Source organism: Athene cunicularia (assembly GCF_003259725.1).
Source record: "Athene cunicularia isolate RWA chromosome 1 unlocalized genomic scaffold, athCun1 chr1_part2, whole genome shotgun sequence".
NCBI classification, from domain to species: Eukaryota; Metazoa; Chordata; class Aves; order Strigiformes; family Strigidae; genus Athene; species Athene cunicularia.
Window position 1 is genome coordinate 21,732,202 of NW_020799092.1, and position 21,257 is coordinate 21,753,458.

The 21,257-nt window shown below is 44.6% G+C and overlaps 2 protein-coding genes across 2 annotated transcripts in view; both read left to right on the forward strand.

The window, feature by feature from the left end:
- The window catches only part of RIMKLB (ribosomal modification protein rimK like family member B), a 78,286-nt gene extending 73,873 nt beyond the window's left edge, over positions 1 to 4,413 (forward strand). The window contains exon 7 of the mRNA XM_026867720.1: positions 4,159 to 4,413. Within this exon, the coding sequence (XP_026723521.1) occupies positions 4,159 to 4,389 (231 nt within the window). The 3' untranslated portion in view covers positions 4,390 to 4,413. The remainder of the gene's footprint in view (positions 1 to 4,158) is intronic.
- Positions 4,414 to 6,039: 1,626 nt separating this feature from the next.
- LOC113488790 (alpha-2-macroglobulin-like protein 1) overlaps positions 6,040 to 21,257 on the forward strand; it is a 40,644-nt gene continuing 25,426 nt past the window's right edge. Inside the window, 4 exon segments of the mRNA XM_026864106.1 lie at positions 6,040 to 6,076; positions 10,083 to 10,145; positions 14,782 to 14,792; positions 17,488 to 17,666. Coding sequence (XP_026719907.1) covers positions 6,040 to 6,076; positions 10,083 to 10,145; positions 14,782 to 14,792; positions 17,488 to 17,666 — 290 coding nt within the window.

Genomic DNA, 21,257 nt, shown 5'->3' on the forward strand with positions numbered 1-21,257 from the left:
AGGAAACTTTCCTAGTGGGCTTCATGCCTGATCAGGCATTATCTGCATTCCCACAGGTCAGGGAAGTGAAACAAAGAACTTCACTCAACAGTCAGAATTCAGTATAACTGTTAAACAGGGATTCTTTATTCACAGTGCTGGGCAGCGCTGGGCTCCACCACAAGTGCCACACCTGCTAACAAAACTCTCTAATACACACAAAAAAGCATGCATATGCATCAGATTTCTTAGAAAAGGCAGTCTTATGCTAATGGTTCTTAGAATTCATTGACATCGTCTGAGCATGCGTAGTAAAATAGAGTGAGGGTCTTCTCCCCTCCTTAGGGGTCCACACAGCCTTTCTCACACTGTCTGTTAGTGAACTTTAGGTTTCTAGTGTCCACACATGGTCATAGAGTTATTTCATCCATCCTTCAGCTCCTGTCCCAGCTTTCAGCACTTATCTTGACACTGGCGTCTTCTTAGGCCCTTGTTTTCTTTAGGTTCCTGCTATTTGGGATGTACTCAGGGAGTTTTTCAGACTGTCCAAGGTTTACTAGGCAAGGAGTTCAAGGTTTCAAAACATAAGTGGGTAACTGGGCAACGACTACAGAGGGTAATTAGGAAAAAGTATAAATGAAATTATATACATTACAGTAAAATACAGAAAAAAATAAAAGCTAGTAAAACATAAGTGATGTCTAACATTAAAACTAAATGTTTTACTTTACAGGTCCCTGTACATTAGCAATTTCAAGTATACTTGTAGCATCTTCCCTTCAGAAGAACCTAGATGTGTTCAGCAGAACTACACTGCGTGCTCCCGCTTCATCTGGATCACATGCATAATTACAAGTGATCTGGCAGTGCCCCAAGCTTGATACTGTGGAACTATGGTTTTAGCTAAACTTTTCTCTACAGCAAAGCTAAACATCCTCTCAGCAAAGGAAACCTTGGATTTCTAGATCAAAAGAGGAGAGGAAGGAAACTTCTGGGCTTGCTATAGAAAGGGATGGGAGGAGGGAGGGTACGCAACATGCTAAGCTGGATGCTGGACCCTCACAAGAATTACTGCTGTCCTTTAGAAATGTGCTAAGAGCAGCAGTGCCGTGCACATTATGAACAGCACCTATTTAACTCCTGTGGATCAGGGCCAGAAGCTGGGGGAGCTGCACTGAGTCTATTTTATGTGTGCGATGGCTTTGTGCACTTTTAGTGAAATCTGCAGCTTATATGGAGACATAACATAGCAGGGCAACAACTTTTCCCCTGGTTTTGGCAGCCAGTGCAGGAAAATGGAAATTTATTGCCCAGAGAAGTAAGGTTGGCAGAGCTGACCTGTTGTACTATAGTGCTCTTCAGCAGCTCGTGTTGCCTGTGAGTTGGAGGCAGGCAGCCTTTACTTCTTCACCTGGGATGAGATTTGCAGTGTGGGCAGCATGTTATGTCACAAATTAGTAACTGATCTTAAGCATTTTTCCATATAGGCTTGTCTACAAGAAGAAGGACAAACAGATGATGGCAGGCTAGCATGTGTTTTCAAACACCCAGGGAGGGGAAATAATTCTTTCAATGTGAGGGTATTGACGTGATCACGTGTTACTCCCTTCAAGTGAGTGTGCCCACACGGCGACTGGTGGGGACTCGTCTGTCAGCCTTGCAGGGGGGCTCAGAGCTGTCTGGAACTCTTCCCGTGGTGCTTGGGATACTGCCCAGAAATCACCCTCCCTGTATGTAAGGGCAGGAAAAAGAACTTGCTGGTATGGGCTGATCAAAACAGAAATAGATCTTATTTCTGAAAATTATGTTTCTTGGTTCATTAGCTGTGGGTAAAGTGTGTTGAAAGAGGAGCCTCCTGGTTATTAACTCCAACAACATCTTGATTTCCAAACATTTCTGACTAGAAAACTTCAGAAGTGACAGTTTATGGTTACAGTGCTGTGGAAACATGCGAGAAGTCTAGAAAAAACCAAAAAAAAATTGGAGGACGTCATAGGTCTAGGCATAAGGGTACATTCAGCATGCAAAACAAGGGACACAAACAACTTTAGTTGGAATCCTGGAGCTTCCAGGGGACTATAGCACCTACCGTCCTGCAGATGAATTGCAATTAACCTGCATGTATCAATAAAACAGCATTTGACTTAATCTCAGCAAGCAGTACATCCTTCAAGATTGAACTCTGTAGATAATCTTCAGAAAAAGGTTACTCAGAGCAGTGGAGAATTGTTTCCATTGTTCTCTCTCAACTTGCTGCAAATTGTTTTGCAGTCTCCCCCTTGAACTGCCTTATTCCAGTAACTGCTTTCCTCCGGCTAAAAGAGTTGTTCTGCTGAACTACATACTGCTTACTCTTTGCCTTCTCTGTTACCTTGCTGCCTTTGCTGAAGTGATGAGAGTCTGAGATTTCAGTCTGTCTCACACCTACCATGCAGGACATATCAGCTACTAACAAAAATGCAAACTGTCCCCTAACTTTTCCAGGGTCAAACTGACATACTTGAAAAGTTGCAGCTGTTCAGATCAAATTGATTTCCTTGTGACAATCTGATGTCCCTCAAATCAAGGTATCTGGGAAAGATCTCAGGGCATTCTGCTGTGTGTCTTGTAACCATGTGTTTCTCAGGTAAGGCCTCCAGTACCTTTGAGCTCTCTTAAATTTTGCACAAATGAGCCAGCAAACCTGGTAGCTGTTGTCCTCTGCTACAGTAGGCTCCTGGGAATAGCAGCGACAGCGCAGAAGCTCTTTTACAGAGTTTGGGCTGGTGAGTTTTAGACAGAGCTTGGTCTGCTGTGAACACCTATGTGGTAAGATTCAGGAATTTTTTCATACCTTAACTACTTCACAGTTTTGGATGGATGTTGGACGAAGGGTCTGATCACAAAAGAGTCGCAGAGGCATGGGGAATACCACATGCAAGAGGCAGGGAAGGAGGCTAGCGGCTTGGTTTGAGCGTCTGTGCATTGTGTAAGGTTGGAGATGGGACAGGTGCCTGGTGGGAATAGGGAGGTGGTTATACTGTGGTGAGGGCACCAGAAAGACCAGTTGTGAGGTTTATTCCATGTATAGTGGAGCCAAATGGACTAAGGGAAGGAGAGACTGGACATTTTTGCAAATTAGTGTGACTTTTGGAGGGGGTGTAGCAGAGGTTTTGAAAAGCCAACAGTAGTGGTGTGCTCTGAGAACCTTTTGATGAGACTAGTTGAACAGCCACAATTTTCCCCTCCAGTTTCACCCTCTTTCCTGTTCTTTATATGGTAGAAATAGAGAGCAACATTGAAAGCTGTTTCCTCTCAGTCCACGCCACTGTTTTTTTCTCTCAAGGGTTACATTGTCATGGTGTCACAGAAGACCAAGGACCGTAGGGCACTGTAGACTGATGCTCTCTGGGGATGGCTCTTGCCCTCTCACATGGCTCCCCAGTGCCTCTGTCTTCTTCACATTCTCACTGCTCAGAGGCACAGTAGTGTTGAAGGATGGTGGCACAGGCAGAAAGATGTCACACCTCTGTGAAGACTTGTTTCCGCAGCATTGTTCTGGATGACAGAGAAACAATCCCGATGTCATGGGGAGTGGCTAAGGGCATCTTCTGACATTCAGAGGTAACAGCAGGACCCCTTCCCTTTGAGAGATGGGGTACTTCAAATGCCTGTTCCTCTTCCCGGGTGCTGGGCGTACATCTGTAGGGCAGGTTCCCCAGCGCTTCTTGCCTCAGTCTATGCAATTTCCTGGGCCACTTCCTTTGTGTTCCTAAATACTAGTGCTGGAGTCCACAAACCTTGCTGGGTCCCTTTGGCACCCAGGAAATGATGAGGCAGGTCCAAGGTAAGAAGCCTGTGGGATGGGTTCAATAGGGCTGATGACTGGGCAAGGCTGTCGTAGCTGGACAACAGTCCTGCTGTGGCATCACGGGGGCTGATGGACTTGGGGGGCTGACATGGGGTATTGGGCTGTGGGGAGGTTGGGGGGAGCCCCAGGGGGACTGGGCAGGCAGAGCTGTGGGTGTCCTCCAGGCCCTGATAGACTGCTGCGGTTACACTGGTGCCAGGCCACCACTTAGTGAAGAACTCAGTTCACTTCTGAATTGTCTTCTTTTTTTTTTTAAACACAGATGCTTTCCTTTTTAAAGTGTTAATGCTGTTAAACCTCTCTGTCCCACTTTTCACTTATCTTGCCAGGACCTGTGGGTTGGTGCTGCCAGCATGACCAAGCTACAGAGAAGGTCCATGTGGGCTTTCTGCCACTGTGGAGGAGCCTTACTGCTTACCCCCGGGGTGGAGACCGAGGTCAAGACCTGTATGCGGCTTGGCACCTTCAGAAGACTGTTCCTGTGCTTCACCTTTCCAGTGGGGAGCTCAAAGTTGAGGCTGGAGCTAGTTCAGCAGAGAAGGCAAACCACCAGCTTTTAGTGCCAGGGTGTTACGACTGGGGCTTTTCTCCATGGGGAGGTTTTTGAAGTGTCGCAGAGCTTTGCGTGCTCCTTGGCCAAACAGGCTGCCAGTAGAAATGTCCTTGTGCCCGGCTCCCTGCAGGTGAGTGTAGAGATGCTTTAGTGCTGACTCTGTACTCCTGTATGAAAGAGACTCTTCACAGATGTGCATGTTAGCAGGCTGCAGTGTTGCCTTTTGAAAGAGCAGCAGTTCTGCAGAGCAATTGCAAGCACTGTCAGAAGCCTGCTTGCGGTCCTGTGTAAAGCCTTGTGATGAGCAGAATTATGGGAGCTGATGTCCATTCTAGGAGACTGGGACTTGGAGCTATGGAACGCTTGGTTTTGGTGATGGCAACATGTATGTACCTACTGATGCCCTCTATGTGTGACTTGATGTTCAATCTACTACATGGTGATTCCTGTTAAGGATTAGTAAGGATTAATCTAAGATGTTAACAGCTATGTTGCTGATATATTATTATTAATGAATTTGTTCACCTTAATTTATATTAGGGCTAGTGAGGCACCCCTTTAGGACCTTTTTCTGAGGTGGCAGCCAAAGTTGCCTTCTGCATGTAGGCTCAACTATATGCCCATGGACCCTTCCTTCTGTCCCACAAAGCACTTGTTAATGCAAATTCTAGACAGTGAGAAGTAGTGGATTACAGTAGGGGAAAGTGAGTACCTCATCTTACATGTATGAAAAGAAATGAAGTAATGCAAAGCACCCGTCAAATCAAGGCTGGGTAACAGCAGTGCTTGGCAGGAGTTGAGAACACAGCTCTGTGCTGTGCCAGTCACTGGTGAAAGAGGCTGATCTATCTCATGCTTGTTCATCCTCTGATCTCCCAATCAGCAACACACCCTGAAGTGTCAGGGACTGTGGTGTTTGTGGACAGGGTGAAAGACAGCAGCTTATTTCCTGCGTCCATTACTAATGCTTAAGAATTCCCTATGTTTACATTTGTCTGTCCCCCGTCCCCCTTGGACTGCCTGGTTCCCAGCATTATCAAGCAGGAGGAATCCGTGAAGTCAAGCACTTCATTATTTTGATGTTAAAGGAAGCGTCTGGGGACTGGGAATTCTTTCCACATTCTGTCCAGAAAATGGTCAGATCCACTTGCTTCTAGTTGCTCTGACTTGCTGAAATCCAAACAGGGGTTTTCATTTTGTTAATAAATATTATTCAACCCATTCCAACATGGGGTACAGGTCTGGCCTCTACTGCTACCTACTTCTTAATGCTTCCTGTGTCCCTGTACTGTGGATATCTATATATATTTGTATATAGATCACATAAGTATCATATGCAGTTATAAGAAAGTCAGTCTCTTCCATGTCAACTGTGGAGTAACTTGTTTAGCAGTAAGTAGAGCAGCAAACCTCTTCTTTCCTTCATAAACTAACCACTGATAACAAGTGTGCTCAAGTGCAATGCCCAATTCTCCTACAAGAATTTCTCAGGTGTTACCCCGAGGTATTTTCCTGTAGTCCCCAAGTCCCTCCACCTGCAAAAGGCATCAAGGAAGTTTTGATCAGCTGCCTCCTTCTGGGCAGCGATGCAGAAACTGAGGTTTTAATCCAGAGCACTGTGAGCCGTAGTTGTGGGCAAACTGACAAGCCCGTTTACATGCCAGGACAACAAGGGAAGCCTGAGGACTGTACAGGTAAGCTGTGGGGAGGCTGGGGGGGTGTTCCTTGCAGTATGTCCCCACTAGAACCACATAGTCTTTGATGTAGGTTGCCCAGTAGATATAATAATTACCTTGGCCCTGGATTTTAGTAAAGAAATCACACTTGATCTGCAGTTCATGCTTCTCCTGTTACTTCAGGCTTGTTTCTAAACCAGCTGTACCACCCTACCCAAGTTAACCTGATGCAGACTTGTTAGGTTTATAAGCACCAGTCTTAAGTGGTCTCCAGGAAACATCATCCTAGCTATCTCCACATGAAGACCAGCAAGGACTGGTCAGGAACATTTTACTGAGCATTGTTTGCTCTGGATTCCAAATGCTGTGGTGCACTTCTGCCTGTTTTAGAAGGTGGAAATTCACCTGGCACCTGTCTGTCATCTATCAGAGGCCATCATCTTATACTTGTTAGTTGTATCTAAGCTGTTCATAGAACCTCTGCCTGAAAGACATCTTCCTTGTTTCATCAAACCCAGAAAACCATGCTTTTCAGTTTGTAGTTGGTGTATCACTGGGGTTGGGATTTTTTTTTTTTCTATGTTTTTTTACATGGACTGGTGCTTCAGTAATGCCTGACCTATTCAGAATAGCTTCTCCAGTAACAAGCACTGTAAGTACACTGAAGGCATGGCTTACTTTTAATTGTTGTAAAATGACACACCCACATTCTTTCCCATGAGGGTTGAAAAATATAATTATTGAAATAAATATTTAACATCTTTTTGCAAGGCCCTGTGTCTTTTGTGCATTTTGTAAGACAAAACTTACTATTTGTTGAACCTTTACCAAGGTAATGGTAGATTAATGGTAATTGAAGATAATGTGAAGTAAAGGATATTTCATCTGCTTCCTGCAAACAATCCAGTCTCATCTCTTTCAGACTGTTAATAAAAGTTCATGTCTTAGGGACTATATGCACCTCCTTTCCTTCAGCATTTCTCAGGCTCATATTCTCATATTCTTTTTGTGGATTTCTTCTCAGTCTGTGTCCTCAGGGCCCTGTTAGGCCCTCAGATCTGAGAACCAAAGCGTTGATGCCTACGTGAATACCCTGAAAGGACACCTCCACTTTTGGAGTATGAGCTGGGTAGGGGTGGGCTGACTCTGCCTGAAGGTTATGCTCACAAGTATTTCATTTGCTTTTTTTTCCATTGCAGTACAGTCTCAAAATGTCACTCTGAACAGCATTTTCATCCTTTTGAATGATGAGGTGAGGAATGTAAAGGAGAAAATGTAAGCAGGAGACTTAGACGGGGCTTTCACAGGGGTGCAGTGCTCTGCTTTTGATCTTGCCCTTGAGCATTTTATTCTTTAGGAACTACAAATCCAGCATTCCTGAGCAGCAGCAGGAATTCATAATCAAACGCAGGTAAAGCCTCAGATCCTTGTAGACCTACCCCTGGAGATAAGCCAGCTCAGACCCCGTTCTAACCTGGAGCTGGATGACTTTGAAGGACTGCCAGCTCCTGCCTTTATGCTACTGTGCTCCAGCTCAGCTCCTTCCTTTCGACCCAAAGAACCACTCCAGGAAATCAAGTGAGTCTCTAGTAAATAGTTTGAGATCTGCACAGAAGTCCATGGAGTCCCTGACAGCAAAATGAAAGCAAGCTGTTTGAGCTGACCTTCCGGTATGGATGTTGGGCATCTTCTGTATGCTGAGGGAAAGTAAGCAACAGTGGCAGCAGATCTTGGGGAAACGGTCCTTACCTGGCTGTTTTTAATCCTCCTGAGATTTGTGAATGGTGAGCTGAATCCTCATGACTGTTCCTGAGATCTTACGCCACCATATTACAAAAAAAGGCTTCAAGGCACTAATAAGAAATCTGTTTTGTTTTTTCTGCTAGTACTCACTGGCAGAGCTGAAGGTGAGGAACTATGAGATGACTTTGTTTTCCATTATTCCTACTCTAAACTAGAGGATGAAGTAGAGGGTTTTTTGTGTGTCTTGAGTGGGCAGTGGCTGACCTATCCAGGCTGGCGAGCTGTCTGCTGCACAGTGGGATTTTTTTGAATTGTAGTAGTAATCTACTGGAGGGTCACCCAGAGTTCTCTCTTATCCTGTAGAGAGACAAAGACATGAGAGAATGAACTAGACGTGAAAAGTCTCCTTCATCTCACTGGAGGTGCTTTCTGCATTTTTGGAACCTTGTCCCAGTTTCTAGGTGGGCGGGAAAGACAAATTGCTCAGCTCTGAGAGTAGTTGTCTCCTTTTAGGCTCATCTTAAGATTTTCTGTGTTGAACTTGTGCACGGTATTCTTAGGCTTTTTTTCTGCAGATCCACAGACTGCTGAATTTTTATCACACAAGAATTGGCTCTGTGTAGTTGAAAAAGCAAGCTAGTCTTGCTGGATTCCAGCCACATCTATGGGTAAATCCAGAGTCTGTTTCTCAGGCTGCCAGTGTTTAGAAAGAAATGGCTTATTTGAAGACTTCCAGTAATGGATACTCATGAATTTGTTGATATCTTTGTTTTATGTGTCCCATAATCCAGCCTGCTGAATTTTAATATTGGTCTATTAGTGACTTATGTAGCTGAACACAGAGTGTAGGACTTTTCAGATCTTACTGGTGTGTAACAATGGCAGTATGCTGCCTCTGAAAATGGGTAATAACACAAGCTGTGGAAGAAATTGAAAAGAAAATGTAAATAAATAGGGGACATCTAGGCATGAATCCCCTCAGGAGCCATTTCTTCCTAGTTCAAAGCAGCTGACTGTGTCAGCATGAAAACAGTTTATACCTATGTGCTGCAGATATTTATCTGTTGCTGTATATGCAATAACATTTTATAACATGTAACATATAATTAATATTAGATGTTAAGGGAGGAAAGATCTAACCTATTTTAGAAGCAGATAATATATGCACTTATATCTGGGCTAGTCTCTTTGTGTTCTCTGTAGAGCTAATGGTGAAAGACAAACCACCACTGGATGCTGTGTGTCTGAATGGATCTGGAGGGTTACCTTTAGACTTGAATCATCTGACCTTAGAAATGTTCTGTGTGTGCCCCTCCCCACTAATTTTAAAGGGAACCTAAAAGATTATCTCAGGTGAATATGCTTGAAGATGGCCAAAATGAATCTTACTCTTAATGTCAGGTTTTTGTATGCTTTGGTAGTGTGATCTAACTGCTTTGGGATCTGTGTTGTACTGGAGTCTCATAGTGATCTGGGGTCTTTTGGGAGTAGCCGGTCTATGTACATCCCAGCACAGGACTGCAGCTTAAAGGCAGCCTCTGCAGAACCAGAAGTGCTGTGTTATGCCTGAGCCACGCCAGTGTTGCTCAACAAAGGTCTGAAGGCACGTTGACACCATGGAGCTCTGTCTGAATAACACCCTGCCTGTCTGTAGTTCATTTTCAGGAGAAATTTGCAAATGAAGATCCTCTGTGTGAGTTGGGGACCATTGGTCCATACTACCAGGGCAGCTATTTGCACCTGCAGCCGTAGTACAGCACCACCAAGTTACCTCAAAGCCAGGGGTCTGTATTGGGTGGTGGCCTGTGCCCAATAGCGGGAGGTTTGGGTGGATTATGATATTGACCCTGTGGACCTTTTCTTCTTCGTGAGCACCCTGCGGTCATAGTGGGTGGGGGAACATCTGTGTGTTGGAGCAGGGCAGTGGTGGATGAAGCCAAGATGCTGTGGGTAATGGCAAAGCTGGTCTTGACTGCAGCTTCCATGGGCCGTGCTTAGCCCAGACAGCCCTGGAGATGAACATTAGATAGAGTCAACTGTTCTATTTTGCAGCATCACTCCACCCCTTCCCATTGTTTGTTCTCCTTTCTTCCAGACATAGTAACCAGCTGTGACCTTTGAACTTATTTTTAAAGTATTTCAAGGTGCTTTTCTCTGCTGCTTCACTCCTTGCTGTCTGATCTTACTCTATCTTTCCTGGCACTAGCAGAGTATGAAGGAATGGGGAAGAGTTTCAGAGAGGGGAGTTTTCAACTGAACATGTGCCATGCTTCTTTTCCAGGTGATGGGAGTGACAAGCTTGTTGTGGATGGTCAGAAACTCGACCTCAAGAAGGATGTTGCAAGTATGGAAAGTCGCTTCTGAAGTAACAGAGGCTGTGCCCTGTTGAATGCAGGGATACCTCAAAATTAGAGGGGGTCACTGAGAAAGGCATGTCTTGGTGAGCTGGGGAAGGGCTCTATCTGTAGGAGGGAATAGCATTAGATGTGGTTGATTAGACTCTCACTTCCTCCTCTTCCTTTTCCTAGGTCTGAAGGTCTCTTTCTTGATCCTTCTCATCCTCCTCTGCTCCCAGCCCCTCACTGGTGGCTCACGCCGTGTTCCCTGGTTGGAGGCCTTATTGTTGACAGCAGAATTCAAGTTTCCCCTGTAGTTCAGTAAATTGGTGAGGCTTACGCTGAAGCAGACTGGAGGAGTAAGAGAGGTGCAGAAAGGGGAGGAAAGAATAAGAAAGACATTATCTAGCGAGCTCTGCTGAAGTAGTGGAAGAACTACAGCCAGGCCACTACCTGTGTCCTCTGCCTGGTTTCTCTTTCCAATGACTTTTTTGGCTGTGTTTGCTCCCAGGCTGCTTTCTCCCTGTTGGAGCCTGCTGCTGTAGGTCACGTCGGGGTTTCACAACATCAACAAGACCTGTCAGGGGCAACAGTGAGTGTCCAGCTGAGGGCAGCTCCCAGCTGGCTGTGTGCTGTGCCCAGAGCTGCAGATCAGAGCGTGCTGCTCCGGGGACCAGAGCACGAGCTCTGTAACAGCAGCCCAAGTGCCTTGCTGTGACAGGCAGTGAAGCAGCAGAATAAGGAAGGGAAGGCATAAAAACTGTGTGGAGTTGTAGAAGGAGCTGAGCTGATGAATGGACAGCAGGTCCCTGTGCTGGGAAAAGAGCTGGGGTCAGAACTGCAATGGTTCTGAGATGAACTGATGCAAATTGAAGTACTATGAATTCTTAAATACATTTAAATGAACAAGTAAGAAGCCTTTATTGAAACTATTTCATCTTCTTTTAGGCTGGCAACCAGTATACACTGAACAAACATTGTCTACGTTGCCTTTTAAACCTATTTTTGCTATCCAGAAATGTGTGCCATGGCTGTGCATGTTTAATCAACACTGCCACGTTAATGTTTTAGAGTCAGTTGTAGTTTATCAGTTTTTCATGGCAAGAATATAACGAGATAAGTATCAGGTTTTGTTTCTCAATTCATTCTAGTATAGCTTCATGGAAGCTGGAATTAAATTAATGCACAAATCCCTCACCACTTAAAAGCTGTCATTAAATAAAGCTCCCTTAGATGTTTTGGATTCATCGAAAATAAGCTTGTCTAAACATATTTGACGTTTACATGGATTCAATTTAAACAAAGCGAGATTTATCTCTCAAAAAATAATTAACTGATTGATTTTTCTTTTTTTTTTTTTTTCTTCTTCTGGTCACTGTGTTCCTCAGTGTTTCAGAAATCACAGAGCTTAGCTCCTCGCAGAGAGTTCCTATTTGCAGATATGGAAGGCAAAAGCAATTTCCATGCTTTTGCAGTCCCCAGAGGCTCTTTCAGTTTGAGTAAGCTAGCCATTACTTTGAACCAGGTGAATAAACAGAAAAAAAGGAAATAATCTGTGGAGACATGAACAGAGTGCTCTTGTCAAAAGCTGGCTGAACACCTTTGTAAACTGTTTTCTGGACATTTACTAATGACTTACACTTGCTCAGCAGTCTAATTTTAAAACACTGTAGAAAACACATAGGGCTTTATTAATTTTTTACTTTAATTACATGACTATATTCTAAAAGGATATTCAGAACTCAGCATGTCTGACTTTAAACTGACTTTTATAAAGGCTTATTTTTAAGCCAAGCTGTTAAATAAACAGCAAAATTTAAGAAAGCTTGACTTAGAGATTTGTATCCTATTTGTCTGCACCTTTCTTCTTTATTCTAAATTTCTCTGTTTATGTATTCCCAGCTTCCTAACCCTTATAACCCCATTTTCCTGTGTTTCTGCACTAATGGCTAAGGCAAGAGTCAATGCGTATTCTGGCTGGTTGAGAATTATGTTTGCCCTCCGACTAACTGGTACCCATCTACTGACTGGCTGGCCGTGTACTGCTGTACAGCACAGACCACTGGTGATCTCAAGCAGCATACTCCTCTTCAGTGGGAGGTATGAAATCTTGTCTCTCTTTTTTTAATGGTTTAAAAAATTGTTTTCAGGGAAAAGATGCAAGCACTCTAGCTTTCCACAGAGGTTGAAACCTGTGGAACTGTGACTAGATGACACTAAAATTTTACCTATTAAAGCCAGATAATCTTGATTAAAGGATGACCTATTTGGGTTTTGGAGGATGGAGCACTGTTTTGCTAATTATCAGGCCTAGCATAAAGGACACAGCCAGCAAAAAGATGAACCAATAACCAAATTGTATTTGATACAAAAGGGTCAGTACATGGGTGAGCACTGGGGGTACAAAAAAGTCAGTCACATTATACATAATTGACATCAATCCCACTGACCCCAACAATGACACCACACAACCAACAGTGGTTAGAATAAATGGTGACATGCAGTCTCCCGTAGAAGGGATGGGAGACAACCCAGTCAACAAGCCCAACACATCAGACCAAGGAAGCCACACACTCAATCTCTACACAGCCCAGTTTACAAAAGCCAGACCTGACTGGAGCCCAGTCCCAGGGAGGCAGGAGGTCCTTCCCCAACAGGGAACTCTGCACAGGGCACCCACCTCACACACAGACACTGCCCCTGCCTGCAAGGGGTCCCAGCTTTTATCCCTGCGTGGGACCCCTGACCTTGGGTTACTCACTGCAGACCCCTGGGGCTCATTTACCCAATGGCTCTGTCTGCCAGGCTGGTCCCACCTTGGGGGGAAGCCTAAAGGGAAACTCACCCCCCTTTGGGAAGGGCTGTGGGAATCACCCATGTGTCAACCTTAATTTGGGGCCTGGGGTTGAAACCCCAGCATTTCAAGTACATGGTGGGCTGCTGGTATTTAAAAAGGTTAAGAATGGAGAGAGAAATATGTGTGGTGGTGGTTAAGCAACAATCTATCATGTTTTGTCTGCAGTGTGAGCCTTTTGTTCGGTTTTCTTGTCCTTTTTGTGTCATTATACAGGTGAATTCTGTTTTCCTCCCAAAATGGAGGTTATTATCCCTTTGAAGTCAATGAGGACATTGACTGCTCTGTACCAGCAGTAAGGTAATTTCCAGTATGTGTCACTGATCCTCTGCCCCTGGAATATAGAAGATACTTTTCTTTGTGGTTCAATCACCCCGGCAACTTCTTCAGCTTTCTGAAGGTAGGTTCATACAAGCTCTTCACAGAATCACAGAATGGTTTGGGTTGGAAGGGACCTTAAAGCTCATCTAGTCCTAACCCCTGCCACGGACAAGGACACCTTCCACTAGCCCAGGTTGCCCAAAGCCCCGTCCAGCCTGGCCTTGAACACTGCCAGGGAGGGGGCAGCCACAGCTGCTCTGGGCAACCTGGGCCAGTGTCTCATGACTGTCATCATAAAGAGTATAAAGAATTTATTCATTATTTCCCATCTCTTTCAGTTTAAACCTTTTCTCCTTGTCCAGTCACTGTAGACCCTGGTAAAAAGTCTCTCTCTGTCTCTCTTACAAGTTCCCTTTATATACTGAAAGGCTGCAATAAGGTCTCCCTAGAGCCTTCTCTTCTCCAGGTTGAACAACCCCATCTCTCTTAGCCTGTCCTCAAGAGAGTTGTTTCAGCTTTTCTGATCATTTTTGTGGCCCTCCTCTGGACACATTCTAACAGGTCAATATCTTTCCTCTACTGGGGACCCTGGATCTTGGATGCAGTACTCCAGGTGGGGTCTTAGGAGAGTAGAGTAGAGAGTCATGCAAGTGGACATCGCAGAATGGTTTGAATTTGAGCTGTAAGTTTGCATGGGTTTTGGGTTTTTTTTTAGTCCTGCAGTTGCAAAAAGATCTGGGAATTGGTGGTTTTTTTTTCTAAATTAAAACCAAACAACTAACAGTAACAAGGATTCAGCTGGATCTTTACAAGCTCAGCTCTCATGTTATGGACTATAGCCTTGTGCCTGTGGCTTGCTCTATGCTGCTAATGCAAGGTGATGCTTAACCAGTCAGTCGGGCTGGTTCTTGGGCCCTCTGCTGCTGGCTCTGATGATGACAGATGGGACAACCGGCCATTTCGTGGAGTTGTTACACTCTAGTTTCCTCGAGTTGTATGTAGAGAGCTCAGGAAAGACTGTAGAAAGAAGAAAAGAGATGGAGGGTGACAAAGAAAACTGAAGGAATGCCTGTAGTGACATACCAGGAAGAGAGATTGTGAGGAAGCACAGAATTCCTGTTCTAATATTATATTTGTTTTGGTTTTTAAATCTCTAATGCAAAGAGTACATGGGATTGATAATTCTGCCAAACGGCAAGATAAAGAAGGCAGTGAACTGCGTATGTAATCATGAGGAGCTCCTTATTTTCTTTCAGAGGAATGGCTGTTTCTGTCTGTAAAGTCTCTTTCCACTGTCTTAACAGCTGCAGTCCTCCTGATGTCTGCCTCCGACAGAGGGGCTGGCCTGCCATGCCCTCTTCTTTCCACCTCTGCTTTTGTTCTAAGTGCTGAGCTGCCTTTGTGAATCCCATCTCTGGATATTTCTTGTGTTAGTTTCCTGAAGTACCAATGGTTTTCCCTGTCCACAGAGAATCCACAGGTAAAGCGAGTCACATGCCTGTCAGTTTTCCACTCAAGACCTGTATCTGGGACCTGTTCCCCGCTGGCTTAGTCCAGCTTAAATTATTAGGTGTGATTTGGGGGGATGCTTCTTTGGACCAGTACCCCAATCTATGAAAGGTTAATATATCTGGAGGAAACGTCTGCTTGGCTTTGAGCTCTGGGGATGTCTCCTTGGACCTGATTCTGAGTCACTGTGCATCCCTGAGCAAGTATCTTCCCTTTCTATGCCTCAGTTTCTTAGAGGGTGAGGTAGTTGGTCTGTCTTCAGCATTCCAAAGCTTGAAAAAAACACAGATGGAAGTGCTGCAGGTAATCTTAGTATTAGCATTGATCCTCAGAGATTTTTTAATTTATTATTTTTTTAAAATGAGCATCCTTTTTCCTTTTTCCAGGGATCTGGTTTCTTTTCAGGGGCTCAGGAAAGAAGCAAGTTCAAGTCACCATCCCTAACATCATAACAGAATGGAAAGCCAACCTGTTTTGTCTCTCAGGCAGTGATGACTTTGGGATCTCTCCCACAGTAGCACTAATGGCCTTTAAACCTTTCTTTGTGGGTCTGGCCTTACCATATTTCATGATTCGGGGAGAGTCATTTGTGCTGAAAGCTATTGTGTTCAACTGCTTGAGAAAGTGCATTTGGTTAAGGTCTCTTAGCTCAGGTTTTCCTCTTTCTTTTTATAAGCCACTTCCCAGACGTGTGGTAAGTTTGAAACTGGTTTGAAAAAAGATGCCCAGTGATACTTTAGCCCTGCCTAGCCCTGACAGAAGAGCTAAAGATTAAAGCTGTGGGATTCTTGCAGACAGGTTCATCAGATCTATTAGACTATTTTTTTTTTTACCCTCAGTTCTGAGTGACCTTGTTCCATTATCAGGTGGTTCCTTGTTCAGGAGTAAAATATAATCATGGAAGACAGAAAGTAATTGTTGATTCTGGAAAAGTTTTCACTCTCGTTTCCTTCCCACCCAGGCTACAAGAAGGAGCTCCTGTTCAAACACAGCAATGGATCCTCCACTGGATTTTGAGACGGTCATGTGAAAGGCAACTTCTGGTAAACAAATGCCCTCCTCAACTCAGTACAGTAAAGAACAAATCTTCCTAAACTCCCTGTGACTACTGATGCAGGCCCAACTATTGCTAGCCTGTTCTCCTGTCTCAGACTCTCTCTCCTAGGCTACCAGCATCTGTGACCAAATGCTTCCCGAGAGCCAGGCGGTACATCGTCACAGGTGACAAGATCATCCAGATGGCTGGGAAGCAGCAGGACTGCAAATGTGGGGCAGCTCTTCCCCATGGCCACGGACGTGCAGCCAGGAGGCCTGCCCTTGCTCACTAGTCGCTCTCCATGGCAGGTGCAAATTTTGGCAAGGGGCTTTGTTTGCTTATGTTTACATACTAAGAGAGGGAATAATAAATGGCAACGTGGGATACCTCTTGTTGGGTATTTCTCTGAACACCCTAATCCTGCTGTTCCATGTGACAAGCAGGGTATGAGAAGCAACTGTATTCACTTCTCCTCAGAAGCAAGTTCAGGAACCCTTTAGAATAAAGATCATTTAGGTTGGAAAAGACCCTTAAGGTCATCAAGTCCAACTATAAACCTAACACTGCCACTCCACCACTAAACCATGTCCCTAAGCGCCACATCGACCGGTCTTTTAAATACCTCCAGGGGTGGTGACTCAACCACTTTCCTGGGAAGCCTGTTCCAATGCTTGATAACCCTTTCAGCGAAGAAATTTTTTTCTAATATCCAGTCTAAATCTCCCCTGGTGCACCTGTGCTGTGGATGGGAACTCTGTGAGTCATGGCTTCACAGCAAGGGAGAGCTCAACATAAGGCCGATGATGAACTCATTCAGGATTTTGTTTTCTCTCCCACTTCTCCTTCCTTCTTCTGTCTCTTCCACAAGGAGAAGAAAAGTGATCTGGAATCACTAGGGTACAAGCAGCTGCTGGCAGAGTGCCTGCAAACACAAGAACTGGGGGATCCCCTGCTTGGCTGCCACACTGACATGTTACCCTCTAAATTCCTAGCATGTAGAACCACAGTATGAGATCCAGCCAGTGCCCAGCTTTCTGCACGTATGGCCCAAACAATGTATGTTACGGTGTAAATCATCTCATTGCTTCCTATGGAATACAAATAGGCTTAGCTGCTGTAGTGTGCCCCATAGCTATTTAAACAGCTAGGTAGGTATTTTACCTAACTCAGCCCCATAACTGTGTGTTGTAACATGTCCTCAGAGTGGGTACAGGGGCAGAAATTTTAACTAACTACCTTTAGTGCCCCTGAAGTCTTTCTGGTATTTAGCAGATAGATCCACTGATTGCTATCACACCTTCCTTCAAGCTGTGCATTCTAAAGGAATCTCTGCTTGGGGCTGGGTGCTGGGTGCAATAGTTGGTGTCTCTGCTATAGGAAAAAAATATTTTCACTTTGTGCAGTAAATCAAGGAGATAGAATCACAGCAGAACTGTGGAGTGGGGCAATAATAAGCTCAGAGAGGAGAAAAGAGATTTGTTAAATAGAGTCTGTCCCCCTGACAGAGCACACCAATGCCCAGGAAGGGAACTACCCTGTGTTGCAGGTCCTTGCCCTCCAAGTGCCCAGGGACTATAGCTCTGCTCATCTGTGAACTGGCCAACTGCTTACTGTGTCCTGTCCTCTACAGCCCAGCAAAGGAAGGCTACCCAAAGAAGATAGCAGAGGAAAGGGAGGGGAGCAAGAGAAGGGACCAGTGAGGTTGCCAGAGGAAGAAGAATCTCTGATACCTTTCCTCAAAAAGAAGAAATCTTCCCTGTCTCTTTCTTCATGCAGCCTCCAGAAAGGTGATACCTGACGTGTGTATGTGTGTCATCAAAATAGTTGTTGCAGATAGAGCATCACTGTGAATTGTTGTGTAACACCGAATACCTGTTTTACATTGATGCTTCTTCCAAATACCTTTTAATTTTAAACTTCTGAGCCTGTGTTCAGTAATCATGGGCAGGTGTCTGTCACTTGCTGCATGATTCCCCTCCAGTTGTAGGCTCAGTCCTACATTTATGTAAAAGGCACAGTCATAAGATTTTGAGGAGATATCCTGACTTTGAGTGTAGCCTCCTGCCCACACCTGGCAGTGTTCAAGGTATTCCACAAAGGTCAGCTCTTCCAAGCTACTGTAATGTCTCAGATCAATTTACTAGAACTATTTCCACACAAAATGAGTTTTGTTTGGTCCTTACAACAAGGAGGAGGTCCTTGGGTGTAATCAAAATTCCCACGTAATTGAGAAAGTAAGTGGCTTTGCCAAAATTAAGAATCTTGCATAACACCTGACAAATGGATCCACAAATATATTACATGTAGTTGAAGCTTCACCACAATTATTCTGGTGGAACTTGCTTTATCTAGGACCCCAAACTTTACCACTAGGTTCTGGTTGGGGTTTTAATTCTTTGTTAACACTGGAGATGATTCCTAAGCCACAGCATTCAGATCTAGAAGTCTTTGTAGTTTTGGTTGAGCCACTTTACCAAGTTATAAACAGCTTTCAACTTCCATGAGTGCTTATCTACTTGATGGGTAGATTTGAATTTACAAGACAGAATGTTGTGATTCAGAGAAGTCGCTCTGCCTGGAGTGCTGGTGAGACTTTCTCAGTTTGGCAGGGTGAGTAGAGAGATGAATCAAGAACCAGAGCTTTGGTATTGGGGACAAGAAGGTTCAGAAGATAATAGGTGCTTTCAGTGGGTTGTGTGGATTTTTTGAGCATTAGCTAGAAATAAGCTGCACTAGTTCTTTGTGCCATTTTGTGAAAAGTGTGCAAAGCTGCGGGTTTCAAGATTCACACCTGTTCTTTGGATCACCCAAGGTTTGGGAGCCTTCTTGTGAAGATTTCCAGTCTCCCTTGGGCATAGTTCTGTGATTCTCCAAAGATCCACTCCGATTAACAGATTTAAAGTCTACAATCTAAAAGCTTGCACTAGATTTCTGGGCAAAAATTTCAGATTTTAAGTTCTTTGAATGATCTCAGTGTAGGAGCCAAGCATTGAGAGGCATAGAACAGTTTATACTTCAGTTTAAGCTTCCTGACCCAGTCAGTTCCTGGTCCTTCTGCTGTGTTTGTCCAGGTGTGTTCTCAATTCCTTGCTTGGCTTTGATGCAGTGGACAAATTCTGATGTCAAGGCAGCAGAAAGTGGGTGCAGCAGCCTACCTTGGAAAGGAAAGAAGGCAACAACAGAGGAGACCCTAGACCTGTATGAGGCTGGTGATGAGTATCTAGAGGAGAATGAAGAGCGATTTGGTTGTTTTGATGAATTATTCTGCACTACAGGTTCTCTAACAGATGTGATTCTTTAAAGAAACCGATGACTTCCTCCTCTCTGCAGTCTCCTGTCAAAGTGCTCTGCAGAGATCAGTGCTTTCCCAGTACTCTTCTCATGCAGAACATTGATACTATTGCCTCTTTGTTTTCTTCAAAGATACCAAAACGTTGGAATGATTTCCAAGGTGCCATTGCTCCTAGTCCTTACTCTGAATCACGGAAGATGTCTTCCATGATCATAGGTGTGACTTTTACTAAGTCTCCTCTTATTCCTTTTCTTTTCTGATCCAAGTTACCTGTGGAGAACAGGTATCTGTATGGCTTTGCACTGTCAGTGTGTACCGTGTCCTTTGCTCCAGCTGAACAGTGTGTTTTCAGGAGGGGTAGATCCCTTGCTCCCCACAGGTCTCTTGGCTCAGCACTTCTATCACAAAGGCCTTCTCTGGGTCCATTTAGAGAAAGAAACTGCAGAACTAGAAACTCTGCGCAGCCTTGCTGTGCTTTCTCTATTTCAGAGATTTTGTTCGGGTCCATGACGCCTGTGCAGCTGTCAGTCACTGTCTCCAACGCAGATCCTTCAAATGTAGGTTTCTGTGACCAAGAACCAGGTTTGCCGAAGCCAAGCAAGGAATAGAGAACGCACCTGGGCAAACACAGTAGGAGGGGCACCGTGGGCCAGGGTCAGAGAGATCTCCCCAGTGCTGGCCCCGGGGGGTACAGCTCCTGTCAGAAGTCTGCCAGCAGCTGGACCTCTCTGGCTGTGGTTTATTGATTTATGACAGATCCGGCTGGTGCCTTCTCTAAGAAAATATTACATTTTAGACAAAATTTTTAAAGTTTGTCTGCCATTTGCCTGCCTCATGACCTTCCTTCACAAAGAGAGAAGAATGAGGAGAATGTGCCCCTTCAAAATAAAAGGTGTCCAGTCTTCCTTGCCTAGGAGCCTAGCACTGATTTAGGCCAACTCGAAGCTGATTTCTGAAATCAGTTGGGTTATGTGGCCTCTGGCCAGTTGTGTCAGTCAGTTGAGCAGTGAAATATTTACTTGAGACAAAGGCAGTGCTACCACTAACAGCTCCTGTGCATAATGTAGTCAGCATGATGCTTGTCCAGAGTGACCCAGTGATAGAGGTTAAAATGGAGATCAGTTTTCCCAGCCTCAGCTGGAAGAAGAGTATGGGGAGCACTGGGAACAGGAATCCCAAGTTTACTGGAAATTTCTAGGCATCCTAGAACCTGGTTTTGACAGAGATCTCAACTGCCTGCTTGAGTAACACCATGTTGGGACCCAGATATGGAAAGCTGAGACTGCATCAGCACTGTTAAAGAGCTCTAGGAAATATTTCCAGGTGCAGGACTGTAGCTGTCTGTATTGTCAGGACAGTCCCTGGAACATTTCAGCCTGGGCTAACTAACGCTATCTCACACAAGTCTTAGATGTAGTTTGTGAGTTAATGCAATCTGTGTACCACTCACAACAGGCAGTTTATTTGGTGACCGTACTTTTCTGGAGGCCAGGCTGATTAAACAGCACAACTGTCTAGCCTTGCATACGGGTTGTGATCAATGCTAGAAAATGTCCTACATGTTTAATTTGTGAGTTTTAACCTGACCCTCAGGTTCAGAAACAGAATAAAAAGGTTGTGTCTCTGTACCCTCAACCCTTCAGACCCAGACATGAACAATGTGCAACAGGAACCAGTTCCTGAGGCCCTTTTCCATGCTAACGGGTGTTGCAGGGAGCTGGTGGAGACTTTTATTGGCCAGTATATATTTCCATTTCCACCATTGTATGTGGGAAAGGAAAAGGCAAAGTGATCAGCTCATTACTGGTTGCTGGCTGGTGGTAGTGTTGCTACAGTGCTTCCTTGTGCACATGCAAGGATTTTCTCCCATTCTCAAGTCAAACAGCCTGAGACCCACATCTGCATAATCTGGTCTAGAGCTATTAGGTCTCTTCCTGGATGACAACACTGCAGACTGACTGCTGGGGTGAGCTCTTGCTGCTGGCTGCACAGCAGCAATCCATCTCCAGCTGAAACAAAGGGACACAAGTGACAAGTGATCAGGACCTGGCCTGGGTCACTGATCAGCAAAGTTCTCTCTCTCTCTTTTTTTTTTTTTTTTTTTTTTT